Raw genomic sequence first — 19,678 nt, forward strand, 5'->3', positions numbered from 1 at the left:
ATAACAATGGGATTCTAATTCCATCCAACCAACCAAATAATTGAAATTGGAATAGCCCATTCCTATTCCAATTCTTGATCCCTATTCCTGCCAATCAAACAGTCCTTATGTTACACCAGTGAGGATAAGGGCTAAACAGCACTCATGACTTGATCCACATACACGCTCAACTTGGCCTAGTATAAGAGTAGGCCACTAAATTTCCTTGTCGATGAATGAAAGAGAAACTTGTCGAGGGGAAAACATTCAGAAGCCGACGAATATCCTCCTGAATTGCTCCAAGGGGGGGGGGGGGGGGGGGATATATAATAGCTGATGCCTGCCTCATTAAGACCACCTGCGCATCAGACGCCAATGTCACCTGATTGCTGCCCATCCTCCTATAATCTAGTATTAGTTAATGCCTGCCTCTTCACTCCTTAATCATAATAAGGAAAAATCTATGATGCCGGAAATATATGATATAGGAAGAGTTTTGATCAATCAAATCCCTTTGATTTTTCTGGTTGATTATCATTTTTATAATATCAATTGATTGGTTATAAGTTTCTTCGCTATCATGCTGTTCTATTATCATAGATGAACAGCTCTGCATAGTCTATATTGTCCATTGCCATTGCGGTATCCTCCTTGAGGAACATAACAAGCCCAAATGATCGATGCTTCTCGGTGGCTTCATCCTTTTTTTTTTTGGGGGGGGGGGGAGAGTCTTCACATCTTTACTAAATTTTCATAGGTATAAGTTTTATACAAGTAATTTCCAATTCATTTTTTGTAGCAAAAAGAATCAATTTGTTCATTAAATACAATATCAAGTAGTTTTTATTTCATTTTATTAATAATATAATATTTTGATCATTTTTAGTTTAGTTTATTTATTCTAGTCAATATGCAATTATAATCCAAATTAGACTCAAATTTAACATAAATTCAATGGATAAGTTCCAATTCAAATTTGAATATAAACAAATTGAATTTAGATTTACCTATATTTATTCCTCTGTTTGCATCCCTAGGAGCAGGATCATGATCATTAATTCTTTATCTTTCCTATATAACTAGCAACTAAAACCATAAAATGAGTGGAGTTAAATAGAATCTTGGTTAGATAAATTTAGGGTCCACATTTAGGGTTCATCCTGCATTGGTCGTTAACCTGATTCAATCTATTTGTTGCCCCTAGAACCAAAAGAGATTGAGGCACTATGATTTTATGGGGGAAAGATTACATATATTGAGTGTTGGAGAGAGAGAGAGAGAGAGATTTTAGAATGATCTTATTAGAGAGAGCAATGATGAATTTTATTATAAACAATTAAAATTTAAGAATTTTTTATTTTTAATAATTTAACTTAAAATTAAATAACCGCATGTGTGAGAAATACAAGGATAAGGAGGTTCTTGGGATAATTGAGGCGAGAGTACTCTTGCCTCCCTCTATAGATGCCAATACTTGCCTTGGCTTGCATGTAGACCACTATGATCTAATCTAGTTATTTTTATTTCCCCTCACTCTATCTTTCTTCTCTTCATATATTTTTGTCCCATCTGTATTCTCTTCCACCTCTCACTTCTTATGGGTAGTTTGCATGAGCCAATCAACTGGACATGTAACACTGTTTTATGCCACTTGTACTCAATACAAGGAAATCCATGTTCTTTTATCAGATATATGTAGGCAATAGGGAAAGTTTATTTTCCTGTGTATCGCTTACCCGAATAAAGTGATACACATCTCCTAGGTGGATAAATAATTTTTCCACCCGGGGGAAAATCACTAACACTTGAATAGGACAAAAATACCCCCTTTAATAATAAAATTTTATGGCTAAAATTGTCATTTCTTTATTTATCTGGGAAATAAAAGAACATAGATAAATGCATTTACCTAGATAAGTCTTTCCTAGAAAACACTTATCCGAATAAATACATTTACCCGGGGTAAATAACTTACCAAAAAGCCAATGAGGCCTTCAATTAAAAGGAAAAAAAAAGTCTACTCAAATAGTGAAACAAGATCATATGTTGAGTTCAATACAAAGCCATTATACCTATGTATTTTGTTGAGATCCACTATTCACGTGGTAAATTTCTTTTGGGATTTTTCATTTAATTAAGATATCAAATTGGATCTTATTTTTAACTAACATCCCATTTTATGAAAGAACAGGATCGAAGGCGAATGTGGTCATTTCTTTGAGTTTGAGCTAAGAAGATAGACCAGATTTGCTTTGTTATTAATAGAACGGGGTAATTTTTAGTTCAAGTTAAAATTTATTTGACTCCTTTCCTAAGTAGGAGGCTAGCCATGTCCTTTCTATGTGGGTTTTGACTTTTGAGATGGTAAAGTGAATGTGTGTGTATAAAATATATAAATATATTACTGGTGGGACTTGTAGGGCTTGAACACAAAACCTAGGCCAACGCCTAAAAATGTGTGGGTTGGGCTGGGCTAGAAATGATTAGCCCTAAAAAAACCAGTTACATCAACTCATTATTGAAGTTTCAAGAAAGGTCCCTCTCCTCCCTCCTTTTTCTATCATTTCTTGTAAATTTACACATTATTCAAAATCTCCCAAGACCCCCTGTTAATGATCCATCGTTAAGAGTTTGTCATGAAATGTGCAATGATGAAATTTATTATACCACCCCTCCATATGAGATTTTAGGTCCATTTCTTCATCCAAATGGGTTTGGGACCTTTGAGTTGGAATAGGATATATGAAGAAAAACTTTCTTATGTTTTTACTTGATTTCTTTCTTAAACAATTATTTAATAGAGGATCAGGTTTAGTTTGGTAAACTTCTGTTAATGTTCATGACTAATGGTGACTCAATGGATGGTATATTTTGGATAACAAAAGTTCTCTAATAGGGTGTCTGTGGAAGTTTTGAAAAGTCAGGGTAAGTTTAGAGAGAAGTGGGAAAAAGTGAAGAGGGAGCTTTTTACATGACAACCTTCCAGAGAAAAGGCAAAAAAAAAAAGAGTAAGTCGGAAACGTATGATACCAAAATAGTTTTGACCAATCAACCACCCCCCCTCTCCTGAAATTTGATGAATACCACTTGATTGATTATCATTGATTATAAGTTTTTCTAGTATCATACCTTATTGATATTATAGTGGGAATATATTTTACATTGTTTACCATCATTTTCAACACATAAATGCATTACACTGCAAAACTGAATGAGAGAACATAAATATATTAAACCCCCATATTGTATATTATTGTTAATATATGCTCTCTCTATATATATTAGTATATCATTGGTACTATATGCTATATGTATGTACAGCTTTTCACAATAATGACACCCCGAGAGAAAAAACTCAACTTTCCACTTCACAATCTGAATAATACTAGAGGAGGGATGTGGTGTTCGGTGGAAACAATTTATATTTCAACTTTCTAATTCACAGCTGTGCATTGGGAATATTTCCCTTGTAATTCATGGGGAGATATTTCCATTACAGGGGCGGTGGTTTTCAATGGATAGGGACGTAGAAATAATTTGTGGGTAATAAATTCATAATGATGGGGTTAGTGAAAAAGGAGCAAAGGAGCCATTTATACTATGAAGTCGTTATTGTTGATGTTATCCTTGGGAGGCCACTGTCATGCATCCGTTAGGAGTCATGGTCTCCAACTTATATAGTGTTTGGAAGTGTGGGTGTTTTTTGGGATTGATTTTCAAGAAAATACGTCTATGCTTTTAAGACCTGTTTTTTACCAAAAAAAATAATAATAATAAAACGTTTTTGCCATGTAGGATACTATACTGTTTGGTAAGATGATTTTCATTACCCTTTTTCATGTATGTATTGGTAGATAAGCACCACATAAGATATATATCAATCAACCATTAGGGGAAATAGGTCAGTGGGGTCTTTATTTTTTAATAATCAACTGAAGCAAACAATGAGGTAAATAAGCGTTTCAACAAACGCCTATGTAGATCCAACGTAACACCATTTTTTTGAAAAATGACCACGATTCCAAACATCCCCTTAGATTATAGCCAAAGTGAGAAGCAGCCAAACAATAACTATAATAACTATAGAATAGAAACTTTGACATGGTTGTTATTTGTAAATCACGTCCAAGTTAGACCACCACATGGACCAACCGAAACTCAACAAGTGGTTGATCCGAGGACAATCATGTAGCCGCAGGGCAAGGGCCTTGGCTAATTGAGGAGCGGTGGCATTGTGATATGGCATCCTTTAAAACCGTAAGTGGGCCGGTGGGCCAGTGCTAAGAAATATTGTTCATCTTGGACAAAGTGGGACACTTTGCAAATTTCCCCTTTTCAAATCTATATCCATATATTAAAATGGATTGTGCCAAGCTAGCAGTTTCCCCGTTTTCTAGTTATTTGTTTAGAATCATATTTTATTTTCTAATTGTTTTTGAAAAGTATTTATCTTTTTCTGAATTTTTTGAATATTTATCATTTTAAAATTGAATAAAATAACTCAAATGGCCAATAAGCTTTAAAATTTTTATCTCATCTCATTAACCCACCATTAACTCCCTCTCCTCATTCTCATTAATTCTTTTAATTATCTCTTCTCATTAAATCATTAATTATCTCTGGTTTTGGGAAAAAACAGAACCTAACCGGTTCCCGCTTTTTCTGGTCCGACCGTCCAATCCGGTCCGATTTTGAAAACCATGGAATGCACCATGTACTCCACTCTATTGCCTATTTGGCCATTCACCGTGAATCAATAGAATCCGCATCCATTTTCTCTGCCCAACAATTGCAGAGCTAGTCTGTTGACCATTGGAACTAGACACAAGAGATGGCTCAGGCTCAACGCACGAGCACAGACAACTATTATTGTTGGAAGGAAATTGAAACTAAACCATTTCACAAAAGCACAGGTGGTTGGGGTGTGATTGAAATCTCAAAGCTAGTATAAAATCCATTAAAATAAATCCTCACTGCGAAAAAATAATTAAAATCCACAGAAACGGGGGAGTATTTTGAAAAATGAATCCATAGAAACAAGGACAGAAAACGGTGATTTGATCCATCAACAGAACGGAAAGACAAATCTGAACCAACAATAAATTCCTTTGTTGCCAAAATTGATGTTTTTAGGATCTAAAATTTCCATTTCTATATTCCTATTTGTTGTCTGTGATGTTGTCTTCTTTTTCTTGGGAAAGAGATTTGACTTCCTTCTTCCATGGAAAAAAAAATGCAATTATTATAGAAGAGGATTTTGCTTGTTCGAACATCATCGTTCTAAGGTTTCCTTACAACAAAGGAAACCATTTCAGTTATCGATCATTTGCATGCAGTTTTGTTGATGGGCTTCATGTTATCAGGCAAAATAAAAGACTGTGCTAGGTGCTGAATCCGATGTACATGAATAAAGCTACAAAAAAAAAGGTTAAATTTGATAATTTAAAAAATTAATATACTTTGTCAACGTTTTTTCTGTCTAAAAGCTTAACAAAAGGGAGATAATTGTATGGTTTTCCAAGTTTTTATATTTCACCCAACAAAAAAAATCACTCCAATGACTCAATCAAATGGGCCAATGGTTCAACTACCTAAGTTGAATAAATTTTTACCAAATCAACCGACAAAACAGTAGGTTTTCGAAAACATATCAATCAATGATGAGTTGAATCATAAAAATTATAGTAGTGATAAAAAAACATTATAAAAACTATAGCCAAAAGAAATTAATCATAGTAAAAATAATTTATTAAATGACTAAAATACGATAAAAATAATTATTATTGATAAAATATTTTATTAATATAATAAAAATTAATATGGTAAATCAAAACTAATATCCAATTAAAATTAATATAAAAGTAATACAAAATTATCATACAATTATTGATTTTATAATTTAATTTTTACTAATGAACTTAAATTTCATTGAAAAATAAAAATTCAATATAATTAATTAAATTTAATAAGGATTAAATACAGTTTAATTAACTCCCTACTTTTAAAAATTCATAAAAATTTATTAACCTTAAATATAGTTTAATTAATTCAAAATCAATTCAAATTGTATTTAAAAATAGGGAAAATTATTAAAATCTCCTTCGGTTCTCTAACAATCCTATGAACCTTCCCTAATTGTTTTGACCTTAACAAAAATTTCCCTTTATTGTTTTGAAAAAAGAAAAAGTGCAGATTTTCCTTCAATTAGGATTCTAAATAGAAAATATTGACACAATGCATTAATTTTATTTAAATACCAAATTTACCTTTAATCAAGTTTATTCAAAAATAATTAAAAAAAATATTTTTTACTTAAAAATAATACAAAATAATTACAAATAAAAAATTCTAAAAATTAATAAAAAAATAAAAGATAATACAGATTTATATAGAACATAGAAATTAGCCTGGCCATTCTCTCAAAAGTACAAATTGAATTGTCATCGAATAAACTAAACAAAACCGAAACAAATGCTTGAATTGGACTTTAATTGATACTAGCCGAGTTCAAAGTAGAGATGTTTCCCAGATAAGTTAAAAAATGGTCCTTTAGTTTGCCTTTTATTAAAGCACCCCCTAAATCAACTTCCATGAAGAACTATTTGTATTTCAGTATAACAATGGCCGCATAATCATGGCCTTTAACATTGGTCTACTCATTTTAAGACACTAAATCATGGTTTTTAAAAATGAATCCGTGACTGAACCAGTTAGGGGTCCGGTTATCGGTTTGAACGCTCCAATCATTTGATTTAAACGGTCAGTTCGTTCTGATAAAAAAAAAAATTTAAATTTGAAAAATGGTCAAAACTGTTCAAATGGTTAATCAGCTGGTTCAGCGATGTACTGACCAAAATCAACGATTTTGGAGAAAAATGGAATCAGTCATGTGATCGGTTCCCGGTTTTTCCGATTCAACCATCCAATCCGGTCCAATTTTGAAAACAATGCACTAAATAACTATTCTCGCATAAATTATAAAAGGCGGATCTGAACAGAAGGTTGATCAAGTAAAGCAGATTCAACTATAGGAGCTGTTTTAGTAAAAACCAAATGAATAGATATATGAACGAAACCACAGTGGGTGTTTAATGCCTTAGTTTGGAAGAGTATAAATACAAATAAGTAGAGTGCAAAACGTTGTATTTTGTATGTATTAATTTGTACTATATATATATATATATATGTATTTATAATATTTCCAAACTGAGTCTAAGTATCCAAATCACCTGCCCACCCACGAGAACTCTGCCTACATCTACTTACAACACACTACCTTTATGAATTGGAAACATTTCCTTTTGTATAACATCATGTAGGAGGATGAGATGTTGTCTATTGATGTTATGTGAGTACATGGGGAGAGTTTGTATGGACTGGAGATTCGGACTCAAGTAAATGATCTTAAAAAATGTAAATTTAAATCTAAACTAACCAAAATAACCAAATGCTCACTTTAAATACTTTCCTCGTACATTTTATTACATGCATGAAGCCAGCAATATTTTGGGTGGAGGAGAGATTAATGATCGAGTAATGGTAGGAAGTTTTAATAACAAATTCAAATTCTCATATCCCGATTCCCTAGGCGATTGGTTGGCACTTGGCTGTGAGGGCATTCGGCCTTGGGTTGGGAGGTCGAAGTTCTGATTTTCTTTTTTTTTTTTGTTTTTTTCCATCCCAACTGTCCATTTTACCAACAAGAGTGAGCCAAATTGTTGATCGAAAAAAAACCTTTTTTTTTTAAAAAAAAGGTGGATAACAAAAATTGAGTGTTTGACCGATTGTCCAGTCTGGATGGCCTGACCCAGCAATGCGGGTGTAGGTCTAGACTCCAGAAGACTTGAGAGTGATTCATTCTATTCCAAAAAGTTTGTGTCAACTAACGGTTCGTGGGGTTGGGGAGTCGAATTTTTTAGAGTAATTAATGTAATGTAATCAATTAATTAATCTTAAACGCGCAAAGAAGAACAAAACTAATGTAAGGGATAGGCTAGGCGGGATAATTATATTATATATAGAAAAATATAAGTAATTACTAGGATCATCAAGTTGTAAAATGTTGAAAAACGTTCAAAGTCTAAATTGGAAGAGCTAGAGGAGGAGCGCGCTTCAAGGAATTAAAACCAGAGGCTATGCACCCGGTTTTGGATAAGTTAAGGTGATAGTCAACCCATCAGCCCACTGTTTTGAGATGGAGAAAAGGCTAAGGCTAAAGGCGCCAGCGTGGGCTTGTCAACCCCGCCATGCTAGATGCTACGACTCATCCACAACAACAATATCTTTCGCTCGCTATTATCTATATATATAGCAGCTTGGCTGTTGGGCTTATAAAAATTTACATTTACATTGGAAGAGTAAAGGACGTCGGATCACCATCATTATCATCTCCTTCGTGTTCCTCTTCTGGTTCTGGTTCTTCTTCATATATATTCTTCAGATGGGACGTTGGATTAAACCGGAGGTGAGTATTCTCTCCATCGTCATCTTAATTAAATTAATTCGATCTGCTTTATGATACGTACATGCACTTGGTTTCTCCTTTGTTGATGACCCCCGAAACCGATTTGAGTTGAGCTGAGTCGGTCCAAAATGTGATATAGGTGTATCCGCTCATGGCGGCCATGACATTCGTAACCAGCATGTGTGTCTTTCAGCTCACAAGGAACGCCTTCCTCAACCCCGACGTCAGGTAACCTTTTTACATTTCCTTCTACTCATAGATGGCATGCAGACGCCTGAGTCTTATTGCCATGTCATAACAGACTTACTGCACACAAAACAAATCGATTTGCTCCTCACAAAATCCTCTTCGTACCAACCTCATTGCGAGATCGTATCTTCTCCTCACACATGCATGGTGCCTCACAAACACTTCTCACCCTGCATTGACAATATCTCCCGTACTTATTTACGGGAGGGAGATGTGCCTATGAGGCGCCCTGTATGAGGAGCAAACCCCGATTCCCTCACAGCACATTATTGGAGTCATGAATTGAAAATATCTTCCTATAAATGATAATATACATACAATAAGTAAGAAGTAGGGACTAGGGACCATGTTTTTAATGCACAGTTGTAAGTGCTGTGTGAGGACATGTTCACTCTTGGAATACTGATAATTACTTGGCATGGTTGGGCTGCAAACACTATTATTATTAATCCATGCGTTTATGGTGGAATAGTAGAATATGAAAAGCCATTTTTAGTTTATTTTATTAATAAGTCATAATATTTTGGGTTATTTTTAATTTAATGTATTAATTTTATTTAACATTCTATTGCAATCTGAGGCCCCGTTTGGTTCATAGGAATAGAGGTTTGGAATCGGGAATTGGAATGGGTTATTTCGATTCCAACTGTTTGATTGGGCGAATCCCATTCCCATTCCTGCTGGAACGGCATTCCTCCACCCTCTCTTGGGAATGAAATCTCATTCCTGATGATTTTAATTTTTCATTCCCATTCTTGTCTGAACCAAACAGATTAAGGGAATGGATCATTCCAATTCCAATCCCGAATGCCAACCAAACCGACCCTGAATTTGATTCAAATCAAAATATTAACAATCCAATTTAGATCTAGATACATCTAATTGGATCTGCTACATTCACTGTCCTATGATAATGGCATAGGCCAAGACTAGAATGCCAATAGGACCTTTTAAGCAAAGTCTGGATTGCCGGACTAAGAATCTGTTTGGTTCAGGGAAATAAAGGCCTGGAATCGGAATTGAAATGGATGGTTCCAACTGTTTGGTTGGAGTAGAGTTGGAATCTCATTTCCATTCCTGTTCGAATGGCCATTCCCTCCCCCTTTCTTAGAAATGAGAATCCATTCTAACTAATTCTAATTTTTAATTTAAATCAAACAGGCAGGAGGAATTCTGATTCTAATTCCAATAAATTTTGATTCCAATTTTAATTCTGATTGGGAATTGATGAACTAAATGTACGGTACCCTAAAAATTTGGGCCAATGTTTTACAGGAGCTGTGTATATAGCATAACAATTAGAAAACCGGTTTAAATTATAATGGCATCATTCCCTTGTGAATTTTGATGAAAACCCATTCTTATGTTTCTGAAGCCGGTTGATTGATTGTAAATATTTTTCTGATATCATGTTTTCCAAAATAATAAATGTAAACGAATGGTGAAATATACAGGGTGAACAAAGACCATCGGAAAACAGCAGTGCTGGAGAACTACGAGGAAGGAGAGAAATATGCGGAACATGGACTCCGCAAGTTCCTTCGTACGCGTCCACCTGAGATCATGCCCACCATCAACCATTTCTTCTCTACTGACTCTAAATAAATATAGAGGCTTGCTAGTTGCTGCTGCTTACCTATTTTTATTCCTTCTCCATTCCTCCTCAGTTTGCTTCTTTTTTTTTTTTTTTCTTCTTTTTTCTTTTATAAATTTATTTATTGTCATTATGCTTTCAACTCTATTATAACATTTAATTTTTGTTTTTTTACATAATATAATATAGAGCGACTGCGTTCTTACTGAAAAGGAAAAGACTATTCAGGTCTTGCTTACAGACCATTCCACGAGAAATGGTAAATAATACTTGGTGCCCGTTTGGGACGTGGCTTCTTGCGTTCTGAGCTGGGCCTACGTAAAACTCGTAAAAGTTGTATTTGGTGAAAATCCGGACAGCCGATATTGGCATTTAGATTGCAAGAAATATGACAGTAAACTGAAGCTACTTTAGGTAACTTGTCTGAAACACAGGTACATGCTCAATGACCATGGCTCAATCAACGTAATTCACCTCCAATGCAGAAGCCCTCCCAAACGGGCACTTATTTGTATGCACTGGACCACCGTGATCCTGTAAATGGATATTCCAATGAACAGTCATCACGTTCAATAAGGCTGTGTTGTGTTTGGTTTGAAGGAAAAAGTAGGGAAAGGTAGGGGAACCTTTACAAATCTTGTATAGGTTTCCCTACATTTCCCTTCCTTTCCCTATCTTTTTCTTCAAACCAAACCAAACATGGTATAAATGAATAGCCTACTTTATGATTAGGAATTCTCTTTTGTTGGTTGCCAACCCTCCCCTTTGGCTTCTCTTCCCGCAGGCCACAAACACATCCAACCGTAAACCATATTTCAAGTTTCAAAATCCAAATTTCTCAAATTATTCAAATGACAATCACATATTTTAGATGATAAAAAATTCCCTATCATCAATGTTTCTACAATGTTTCTACCACTAATAAGATATGCCAATGAATCGTCATGTAATTGATACTAGAATTTTGGTTATCCAACATTTTAGATTAAAGTAAATAATTTAGTTGTTTTAATATGGGCAAAAAAAAAAAAAACAATAAGAAAAATAATAAATCCATTAGGAAGAGAATTGAGAGGAAAAAAAACCAGGTAGGTAGTATTTCCCTTTTCCTTGTGGAGAAAATAGAAAAATGACAGAGAAATTAGGAATTCTATTATTTTAATCCTTTTTCGCCCCATAATTATCAAAATACTCTCCCATATGTTTTAAACTAAAAGAAAAAACATAACACAATTTTTTGTATTAAATAAATCAATTGTAGTAGAGCATAGAGGTTTATACCTCTTTCTAACAAAAGCTTAAACTTCACACTAAAGTTATATAAGGTTCAAGCCTTGAGGCAGAATCTGAGACCCCCACTTCAAGGTGAAAGCTTCACACTTGAGCTGTGTTTGGTTTGAAGGAAAAAGTAGGGAAAGGTATCATTTGAAAATTCAAACCAAACATAACCTTAAAGGCTTAAGCTTTTTAAGACCATGCAAATTCCATCATTAAATTGTTATGCATCCTCTTCAACATAAAGAGACATGAAAATCATTTGAAAATGGGGTTAACCTGGTCTATCCAAAAAATAGGCTGGCTCATCGGAACCCAAAAACAGAACGTACATTAACATCTCATGAGTGGTGAGAAAATATTTAAATAAATCTACGTTTGTTTGTGGTGCAAACACCAACTTGGGGTAAACATACCTTCCAGTTTTGGATTTGCAGTGTTTGCATTAGCCATTAGGGGTGCAACTTGGATTGGCCGAAATTAGCATTAGACATTACTTTGGGCTTGAGCCTTTAGGCCGTAACCATTTGATAAAAGCCCAAACCGAGCCAGTCCAAGTTGCACCCTGATTTACATGGAAAATTTTGAAATAAAAGAAAAAAAAAAAAAAAAGTTGGTATCCAAAAAATTGATACAAACTTTGGTCCCCATTCTGCATTTGACCAAGCTGGGAAAATGGCATTTGCATCCAACACTTAGTTTGCACTCTGTTTCTATCAAACCAAACTTCAAACTTCAAACTTCTGCTTCTCTCTCATTTTCTATCAAACCAAACAAAGCTTAAGGGACTGTTCTTAAATGCAAAATTGCTTTTCTTGTGACTTCCAAATCAAAATCAGTTCTTAAACCAAAAAACACAGAAAACACGCTCCTGGTTGTATATGTGCTAGTCCGTAACCAATACTTGCAACTAGACAAGGCAAATTATATAGTGATGCCAAACAACGTATAATATAGCTAATTGACACCAGTTTCAATTATAAACCTAGGAATGACAATGCTTTTACTAGAAACCTTCCCAAGTGGTCTCTAATCTTGAAATTATCCTCCTTTGTGCAGTGAGACATCAGACGACTATTGAGAATAACCAATGGAAAACAAACAATGTGCATGAACACAGGTAATGGAGAAAGCCTAACGTATTTGCATGCATGATAATGAACAAAAAAAAGAAAACTATTTCATGTTTTTATCCTAAATAGAAAATAAGAAGAATGTAATCTATCAAAGACATTTGATAAGACTCGAGGAGTGCAGAAATTCATCATGCATGGGTGTATCCAAATCCTCTTATGATCGTATGTTTGGAATAATAAAAGAAATAAGAAATAAGAGAAACCTCTCCAAATGACAGATTGATTCTGTCCTCAAAGGCTCAAAATTTCTTTTAATGTATATGTCAGAAAAGGAATTTATGGCTCTACTTCCTGCGCAAATAAAAAACGCCAGCTACCACAGATATGCCAACAATGGTTGCTAGAATAGCATAATCCTGCGCAGATGGGATTGTGCAAACATCCCAGATCTTGTGGATCAGTCCTGCTTTTTCCTTTTCAATAGGAGGAGGAGGAGAAGGATCCAGCTCCCCAATACAATATGCTTTCATGAGTTCCCTTGCGTCATTACTGTGCCCTGCATCTTCAAAATCCTCAGTGGCATCCCTCCCTTGAATAAAATCGTGATCAAAAGTTAGGTCAAGATTTATTTTACCATGTGAGGCAGCAGACGATTATAAAAGAAAATAGAGATACCAGTTGCTGCAAGTAGAACATCATCTCCACCCGGGTGCTCATCCAAATAATCTGTGACATTGTATACCTGTTCCAATAAAAAAGACAATGGATGTCAGATCTCAAACTGAAATAAAAAATGAAAAATAAATTGAAGAGAGAATTGAAAGAAGAAAAGTAGGAACAAGTTTTTAATGCAGTTAAAACAAATGAAAACAAAAGTGGATGTTCAAGAAAAAAGTCCACAAAGATAGAGACAAATCCTCTGGGGGTCAAAAACCAGCAAGCATACCAATTCAAACCACAAACATATGAAATTTAAGGATTACAAGATACTAGATCCTACAGGGTTACAAGCAAATATGGAGGATAAAACAATTGAATTGAAATGTGTGCATACAGTATAATGAAGGATAACACACGTAACTGATGACAACAACATTGAGTTTTGCTACAACAGAGTGAATATTAGGTGTCTGCTACAGTGTTATGTAAAAGCAAATGCAATGAGGTAAGCCAATACCCCGCATTAAATGAAGATGACCAAGTGAGATGCATAAATTAAGATCTTGTTCCCTGAACTCTAAAAACAAGTCAAATTGGGAAGACCCCAACCTTAAAAATTTATCATGTGGTATTATCATACCCCGTTTTTTCATGTGGTATTATCGATATGTGTATCGGGAATATCAAATTGTGAGATTAATGGCATATCATATCTGTAATATCAAGATATGCTGGAAAACTCCCAAATCAACCAAAGATAATACACAATCAAACAGAATGTTATTAAATTCTTAGATTGATAAATCAATGAACAAAAGCTACCCAACCATTCTGGCTGGCTACGTGGATCCAATTTTTCCATTCCACTCTACCAAGTAGCATGTTTTCTTAAAGCTTGGTTCATAAAATCTTAGGTTTTTGGCAACTGCAAATATTCTCCCACAACAAACACATGTCAACATTCTTATCCAGATATCTAGTATAGTTCTTCACTATTGACAGAATATTTCCTTCACATCTTTGAATTAACAAGTGACAAGGATGCCTTGGTGCGGAATTGTTATCAAATCATCAGTGACCAAGTGGTGTGGACACCTTGGTTGAGTCAAAACATTCAGTATTTGGAAGTAGAGGAACTGAATTCTTTGTAGCAAGCATCAGTTCCTTTCCTCCTGGTGGGCCTGATTTGGAAGTCAGGTGTCCCTTCCAAAGTAGTGCTTTTAAAATGGGCTGTGATCTTAACAAGATCCAAGCCATAGATAACCTTATAGCTAGAAGTATGGTGTTGGTGAACTGGTTCTCCCTATGAAAGAGTGGTTGCAAATCAGCCACCCAACTTGCTTTTCCACTGTCCATATGCTTTCTCTGTGTAAGATTCATTTTGTTCGGCTGTTTGGTAAGACTTGGGTGCCACCACTTGATATCAGTGCACAGTTCTCTGCATGGCCTGAAGGTGGTTTCAGACTTTCAGTATGAAGGGCAGGCCTCTGTAGCTCTCCTCTCCCCTTGTAATTTGTTGGATTCTGTTTGTGTCTGTCTTGGGTTGGGTTGGGGGGAAATAAATCTTCAGAGGCAATCTCAGGTGGAACCGGTGATTTGATAAAGCATAGAGGCTATTAATCAAATGGCCATCCCTTAAGGAGGACTTCAGTGGCTTTTCTTTTTCATCACTTTTACAATCAGTGGGGTCATATTATTGGCATTCACAATCCTGTCTGATCTCTTTTTGCTTGATCATTTTTTGTATATGATATGAATAGCTTATACTGTCAGCTTTCTCTCCTCAAAGGGGCTGTCTTTGTGATCTCTGGTGGATCTCCCCTCTCTCAGCAATATAATATTTTTTACTTAACTTTCAAAAAAATATCTTATCCAAACAACTCTTAATTGATGGCATCAATTTATCACAACAGATTTTGCTTCCATATACATACTAATACAAAATAAAAGGAATTTCTAGCATTTTATCTTATAATTATATAAAATGGATTGCAATGACACTTTAGCTTAATTAATATTGTTAAAAATATTTTAAATGAAATAAAAAACTTTATGCAAACAAGAAACAAGTAGATAAAACTCTAAAAATGTCTAAACATTTTCAAGAAAAATGAGAAAAGGTTTCACCATCAATCCTAAACCAAAGATGGAATATATACTCATGTTTATTTAAATAATCACTCCTTTAGTGGGTGCTTGGCATCGATTTCTGAGAAAATGGCACCATGTAGGCGCCACATCAGAAAAGGCGGTGCTTCAGAAAACGGCCTCTTATTTGGTATTGTTTTTCCATAAAAAATGTTGCTTCAGACCACGCCTTGCAAATCGGAAAAGTGTGGTCTGAAGCAACACCAAATTTGATGTTTTCTCAGAAAACAGCTCAGTGCTGCTAGCGGTGCAATGATGTGGCATCATCTTGGACGTTGCATAAAATGACCAATGCTGAAAGCGGTTCTAAAACACTTGGTACCAAACAAAACCAGTGCTGTTTTCCCAGAAAACAGCCTATGTAGCAGCACCACTTCCAAACAAAGAATAAGCACCATTTTTTACAACTCAGTGAGTCACACATGCCCAGAACCGTTTTTATGAGAAAACGGTGTGGTGTTCCCAGCACCGATGCCAAACACCTACTTAGTATACCTATTACTTAAGATGGATATTAATAATTAATACGATATTGCCATAAAATGTAATTAAGGGCAATTACTTGGTGTAATGGTAAAAATCTTGGGCTGTCAAGCATAGTTGTCAAGGTGACGCCTAGGCGACAAGGCGCCCTTTGAGGCTCGCCTTGCCTAATCGCCAAGCAGTTTTGTACTATGTATTGTAAAATACTTTTTCATTCTTTATTTTTTGACATTATAATGATAAAATAGGCACTGTTAGACTAAAATATTCATTTTGTGTCACCTACGCGACAAGGCGCCCTTTGAGGCTCGCCTTGCCTAATCACCAAGCAGTTGTGTACTATGTATTGTAAAATACTTTTTCATCCTTTATTTTTTGAAATTATAATTATAAAATAGGCACTGTTAAACTAAAATATTCATTTTGTGTGTTTATATACTAATTTGCTTTTATTATTTTCTTATTTGTTAGGAAAATAAGAAAACATACTACTACGATAACAAAAATAAGGGTTCAGCCCTATATTTTTTGAATTTTCTTTTCCTTCTTTTTTTCTTCTCATGAATATGTTGATTTTCTATACTTTAACCTGAACTCTATACTTTTCTTATGAAAATTATGAATAATTATTAAGGAAATGTGGCTATGGTACCTAGGGAACTACCCTAGGATCTATGTTTTCTATGTAAAAAAATCCATCGCCTAGGTGACTAGGCGACAAGGTGCCCCCCCCCTCCCGACGTCCAGCCTTGCCTTGGCACTTTGAAAACTATGCTGTCAAGCATGAGAAGATGGATTCGAGTCTGAGAGAGGCCACTCTTTGGAACAAAAAAATAATAATAATAAACCAAAGGTTAGAACCGTATCCAGTTCACCCCTCCCATGACCCTTGATAGCTGGGACCAACATTGGGTAATGGCCTTTTTTAGTCAAAGCCCTATTAAGTTTGAGCTAAATCCTTAAAAGTATTTTATCATTTCCATTTTCCTAACAATATTTCCTTTGTGTGCCTAAGCCAACCAATGCTGAGATGGATGGGTGGAAAAACATAGAAAGGGTAGGGCCAGAAATGAAGTGATTCAAAGGAACCTAGGAGTAGCTCCAATAGCTGATAAAATGAGAGAAGGTACACTAAGATGGCCTGGTCACGTGGACCTATAGCACTGGTAAGAAGAAGCAATCTGTTACAAGTTGAAAAGGCTAGAAGGGCTAAGGGTGGACAAAACGGGCAAGGAGCCAAGTAGTAAGAAATGGATTTAAACACTCATAATTTAACAATGGACATGGCCCTAACATAATGGTTTGGCAAATCAGGAATACCATATAGTTGGGATAAGGCTTAGAATATCATGATGATGTTCTTAACCCAACCAATCTAAAATCTAAACACAGTTTCATTTTGTTTTCCACATTTGGCCAAACAAATGTCAGATGCTTCACATCTACATGTTCATAAACATTCTTTTTCCAAAGTTAGACAAATTCCCATGACTAGAAATTTTTACAGTAAAGATTTTAAGTATAATAATTATTATGATAATAAAATCACTAATTAAATACTTAATAACAACACCAATAATTAATTAACCAAATATTACAATACAAATAATCTTTAAAAAATAAAGAAATAACAATAAAAAGTTAGATATTTTTTGCTTAAACAAAATAAAAATTATCAAAAAATACTAGCCCCGTACTTAGTACGGAGTCATTCTCTAGTTTTCCCTAAAAAGAAATGTTCTAGTAAGCTGTATAGAATGAAAACTAAACTTTTTCCCCAAAAAACATAGTAAGGGAAAATATCACATTTCACCCACAATATGACAGTAACCATATACAGAGATTAAAAGAGAGAAAGAATCCACACAGGGAAAATACTCCCAGTGAAACAAGCAGTGACCCCAATAACTATTTAGAATTTCAAGAGGTTACAGGATCATGTATGTATCAGTTGCATGGCAAAACACCCAAATCAGAACAAAAAAAATCCATAAATGTTATTCACGAAGAGCAAGAACGATACACAAGCATCTTTCGGTAAGCATATACACACGCACAGAGAGAGACGGAGAGAGAGAGAGAGAAGTATTTATGGTGAGTTGGGTATACCTTTCCATCGATGACGACCCAGCAATCGTCTCTTTTGTTATGTTCTGCAGCTTGTTGCAGGGTGTAGATCCTAGTGATGGTTGGCATTTTCCGCTCAGTACAGGAAAATGGAGAGAGAGAAAGAGAGAGAGAGAGAGGAAGGAAGGAGGGAAGGAGAAAGAATCTCCGACCTCCGATCTCCTCCTGAGTGGAATCTCTCCCACTCCCAAGGTATCGACTCTCACCCAGTCGTGGAGTTGCGGTTGTATTGTACCCTCCAACAGCTACTTACCGTGAGCGGGAGAAGAAGAATAGAAAAACCCAACCCTACTACTCATTTCCCTCGATTGTTTTTTCTTCGGGAGAAAGGTAGCTCCTTTCCTTTATGTGGAGATACACCAACATACATCATTTCTACAAACAATGATGCTTCCAAGAAATCAGAATCATCGATCCAACGGGTGCATGCGATCTTAATGAAAACGTGGACCCACCAGTGAGCTACCATATTCATCCTTTAAGAACTAAGGCCTAAGAAGGCGACACTACATGATTAACCTCTCGATATGGTGGGTGGAGTCGGGTTTCAGGTGAAAGATTCCCATTCCCACGTCAAAACACAAAACCAGGCGAACCAGGAACATAGAGATCCCTGCATCTGCATGTGCCTGCGTGTACGGCAGAAGAAATGTCAAACTCAAAACGGAATGGATCTAACTCAGTTCAACTCGTTTCAGTCCCAAAACAAGGCCCATAGGCCATAACTCATAAGATAAGAAAGGATTGGGGCTGTGCGACACAGTTCGGATTCAGTGCGTTTGGCTTCGAATCCACTCAAATTTTGACACGTCTTTCGGTGTTAGATTGGTCAACACCGGCGACCGGCAGAAGTTTTACTGCGGGTTATGATTGATAAAAATATTTTTAAATAAAAATTGATAAATATAAAATTTTTGTAAAGAAATCTAACTAAATATTGGCAGAAAGTTGAAAGCCTCATATTCTCATACTTAAACCCTTCTCCCCCAACCATTAATGGAAGACAAAACCTTTTCCTCACGGTTGTGGTTTTGGATTTGTAAGACAAATCCTTACATTTTCAATTCAAATGCAACTCAATTCTTGCTCCTCCAACCATTAATGGGAAGACAAACCCTGTTTTAGTTTTGGATTTGCAAGACACAGATGTCTTCTTCTTCCTTCATACTAACCTTCTAAAAGTAAAAACAATAGCTCCAATTCTCCAAAGATATCTTTTCAAAAAAATATATTCAAGCAGTCACGTAGTCATGCACACGGTTTTATTTCATGATAGGCTCTCAAAAATTTCTATTTCTAAATGATTCTTGGGTTTCAGATTTTAATAGGAAAAAATGGTATTAGGGATTTTTGGACAGAAATCAGTGAATTCAAACTTGGTTGGTGTTGACAACTTTGCAAAAATGAGTTAGAGTTGGGATCTTCAGTCTTACAAAGGATTCTTGGACACAAATCAGCGGGTTCATTAGCTTTTTAGTTCTCAGTTTCTTTCTTCAGTATTTTGGGGTTTCATTCACCTTTGAACACTTTGATGTTTGAAACTTTCTGTTAATACCGTTGCTGTCGTCGCTAAAATCTACGGTAGTCATTTTGTTGCAGTTTGAACATCATTGATAAAGCTTG

At 35.3% G+C, this 19,678-nt stretch overlaps 2 protein-coding genes across 2 annotated transcripts; one reads left to right on the plus strand and one right to left on the minus strand.

Moving 5' to 3' along the window:
• The first annotated feature begins 8,318 nt into the window (after nucleotides 1-8,318).
• On the plus strand, nucleotides 8,319-10,509 carry LOC148854526 (uncharacterized). Its single transcript, XM_088982169.1, has 3 exons — nucleotides 8,319-8,443; nucleotides 8,583-8,671; nucleotides 10,147-10,509. Exons 1-3 carry the CDS (start codon nucleotides 8,420-8,422, stop codon nucleotides 10,295-10,297), a joined length of 264 nt encoding a protein of 87 aa, XP_088838295.1. The 5' UTR covers nucleotides 8,319-8,419; the 3' UTR covers nucleotides 10,298-10,509.
• Nucleotides 10,510-12,813: 2,304 nt separating this feature from the next.
• LOC148854527 (cytochrome b5-like) lies at nucleotides 12,814-18,758 on the minus strand. Its single transcript, XM_088985482.1, has 3 exons — nucleotides 18,038-18,758; nucleotides 13,313-13,379; nucleotides 12,814-13,226 (listed from the first exon to the last, which is right to left on the minus strand). The coding sequence occupies exons 1-3, from the start codon at nucleotides 18,122-18,124 to the stop codon at nucleotides 12,982-12,984; spliced, it is 399 nt and encodes a 132-aa protein (XP_088841608.1). The 5' UTR covers nucleotides 18,125-18,758; the 3' UTR covers nucleotides 12,814-12,981.
• Nucleotides 18,759-19,678: the final 920 nt, after the last annotated feature.

This window comes from Nelumbo lutea, chromosome 4 (assembly GCF_056320005.1).
Source record: "Nelumbo lutea isolate HS-2025 chromosome 4, American lotus-T2T, whole genome shotgun sequence".
Lineage (NCBI taxonomy): Eukaryota > Viridiplantae > Streptophyta > Magnoliopsida > Proteales > Nelumbonaceae > Nelumbo > Nelumbo lutea.

Bases quoted from the DNA above. Each gene is read 5' to 3' on its own strand.
- LOC148854526 (XM_088982169.1), top strand. From the start codon at position 8,420: ATGGGACGTTGGATTAAACCGGAG. The intron at 8,444-8,582 runs GTGAGTATTCTC...AATGTGATATAG, and splicing joins GACGTTGGATTAAACCGGAG to GTGTATCCGCTCATGGCGGC. The intron at 8,672-10,146 runs GTAACCTTTTTA...TGAAATATACAG, and splicing joins TTCCTCAACCCCGACGTCAG to GGTGAACAAAGACCATCGGA.
- LOC148854527 (XM_088985482.1), bottom strand. From the start codon at position 18,124: ATGCCAACCATCACTAGGATCTACACCCTGCAACAAGCTGCAGAACAT. The intron at 13,380-18,037 runs GTATACCCAACT...TTATTGGAACAG, and splicing joins GGGTCGTCATCGATGGAAAG to GTATACAATGTCACAGATTA. The intron at 13,227-13,312 runs GTATCTCTATTT...ATTTTATTCAAG, and splicing joins TGTTCTACTTGCAGCAACTG to GGAGGGATGCCACTGAGGAT.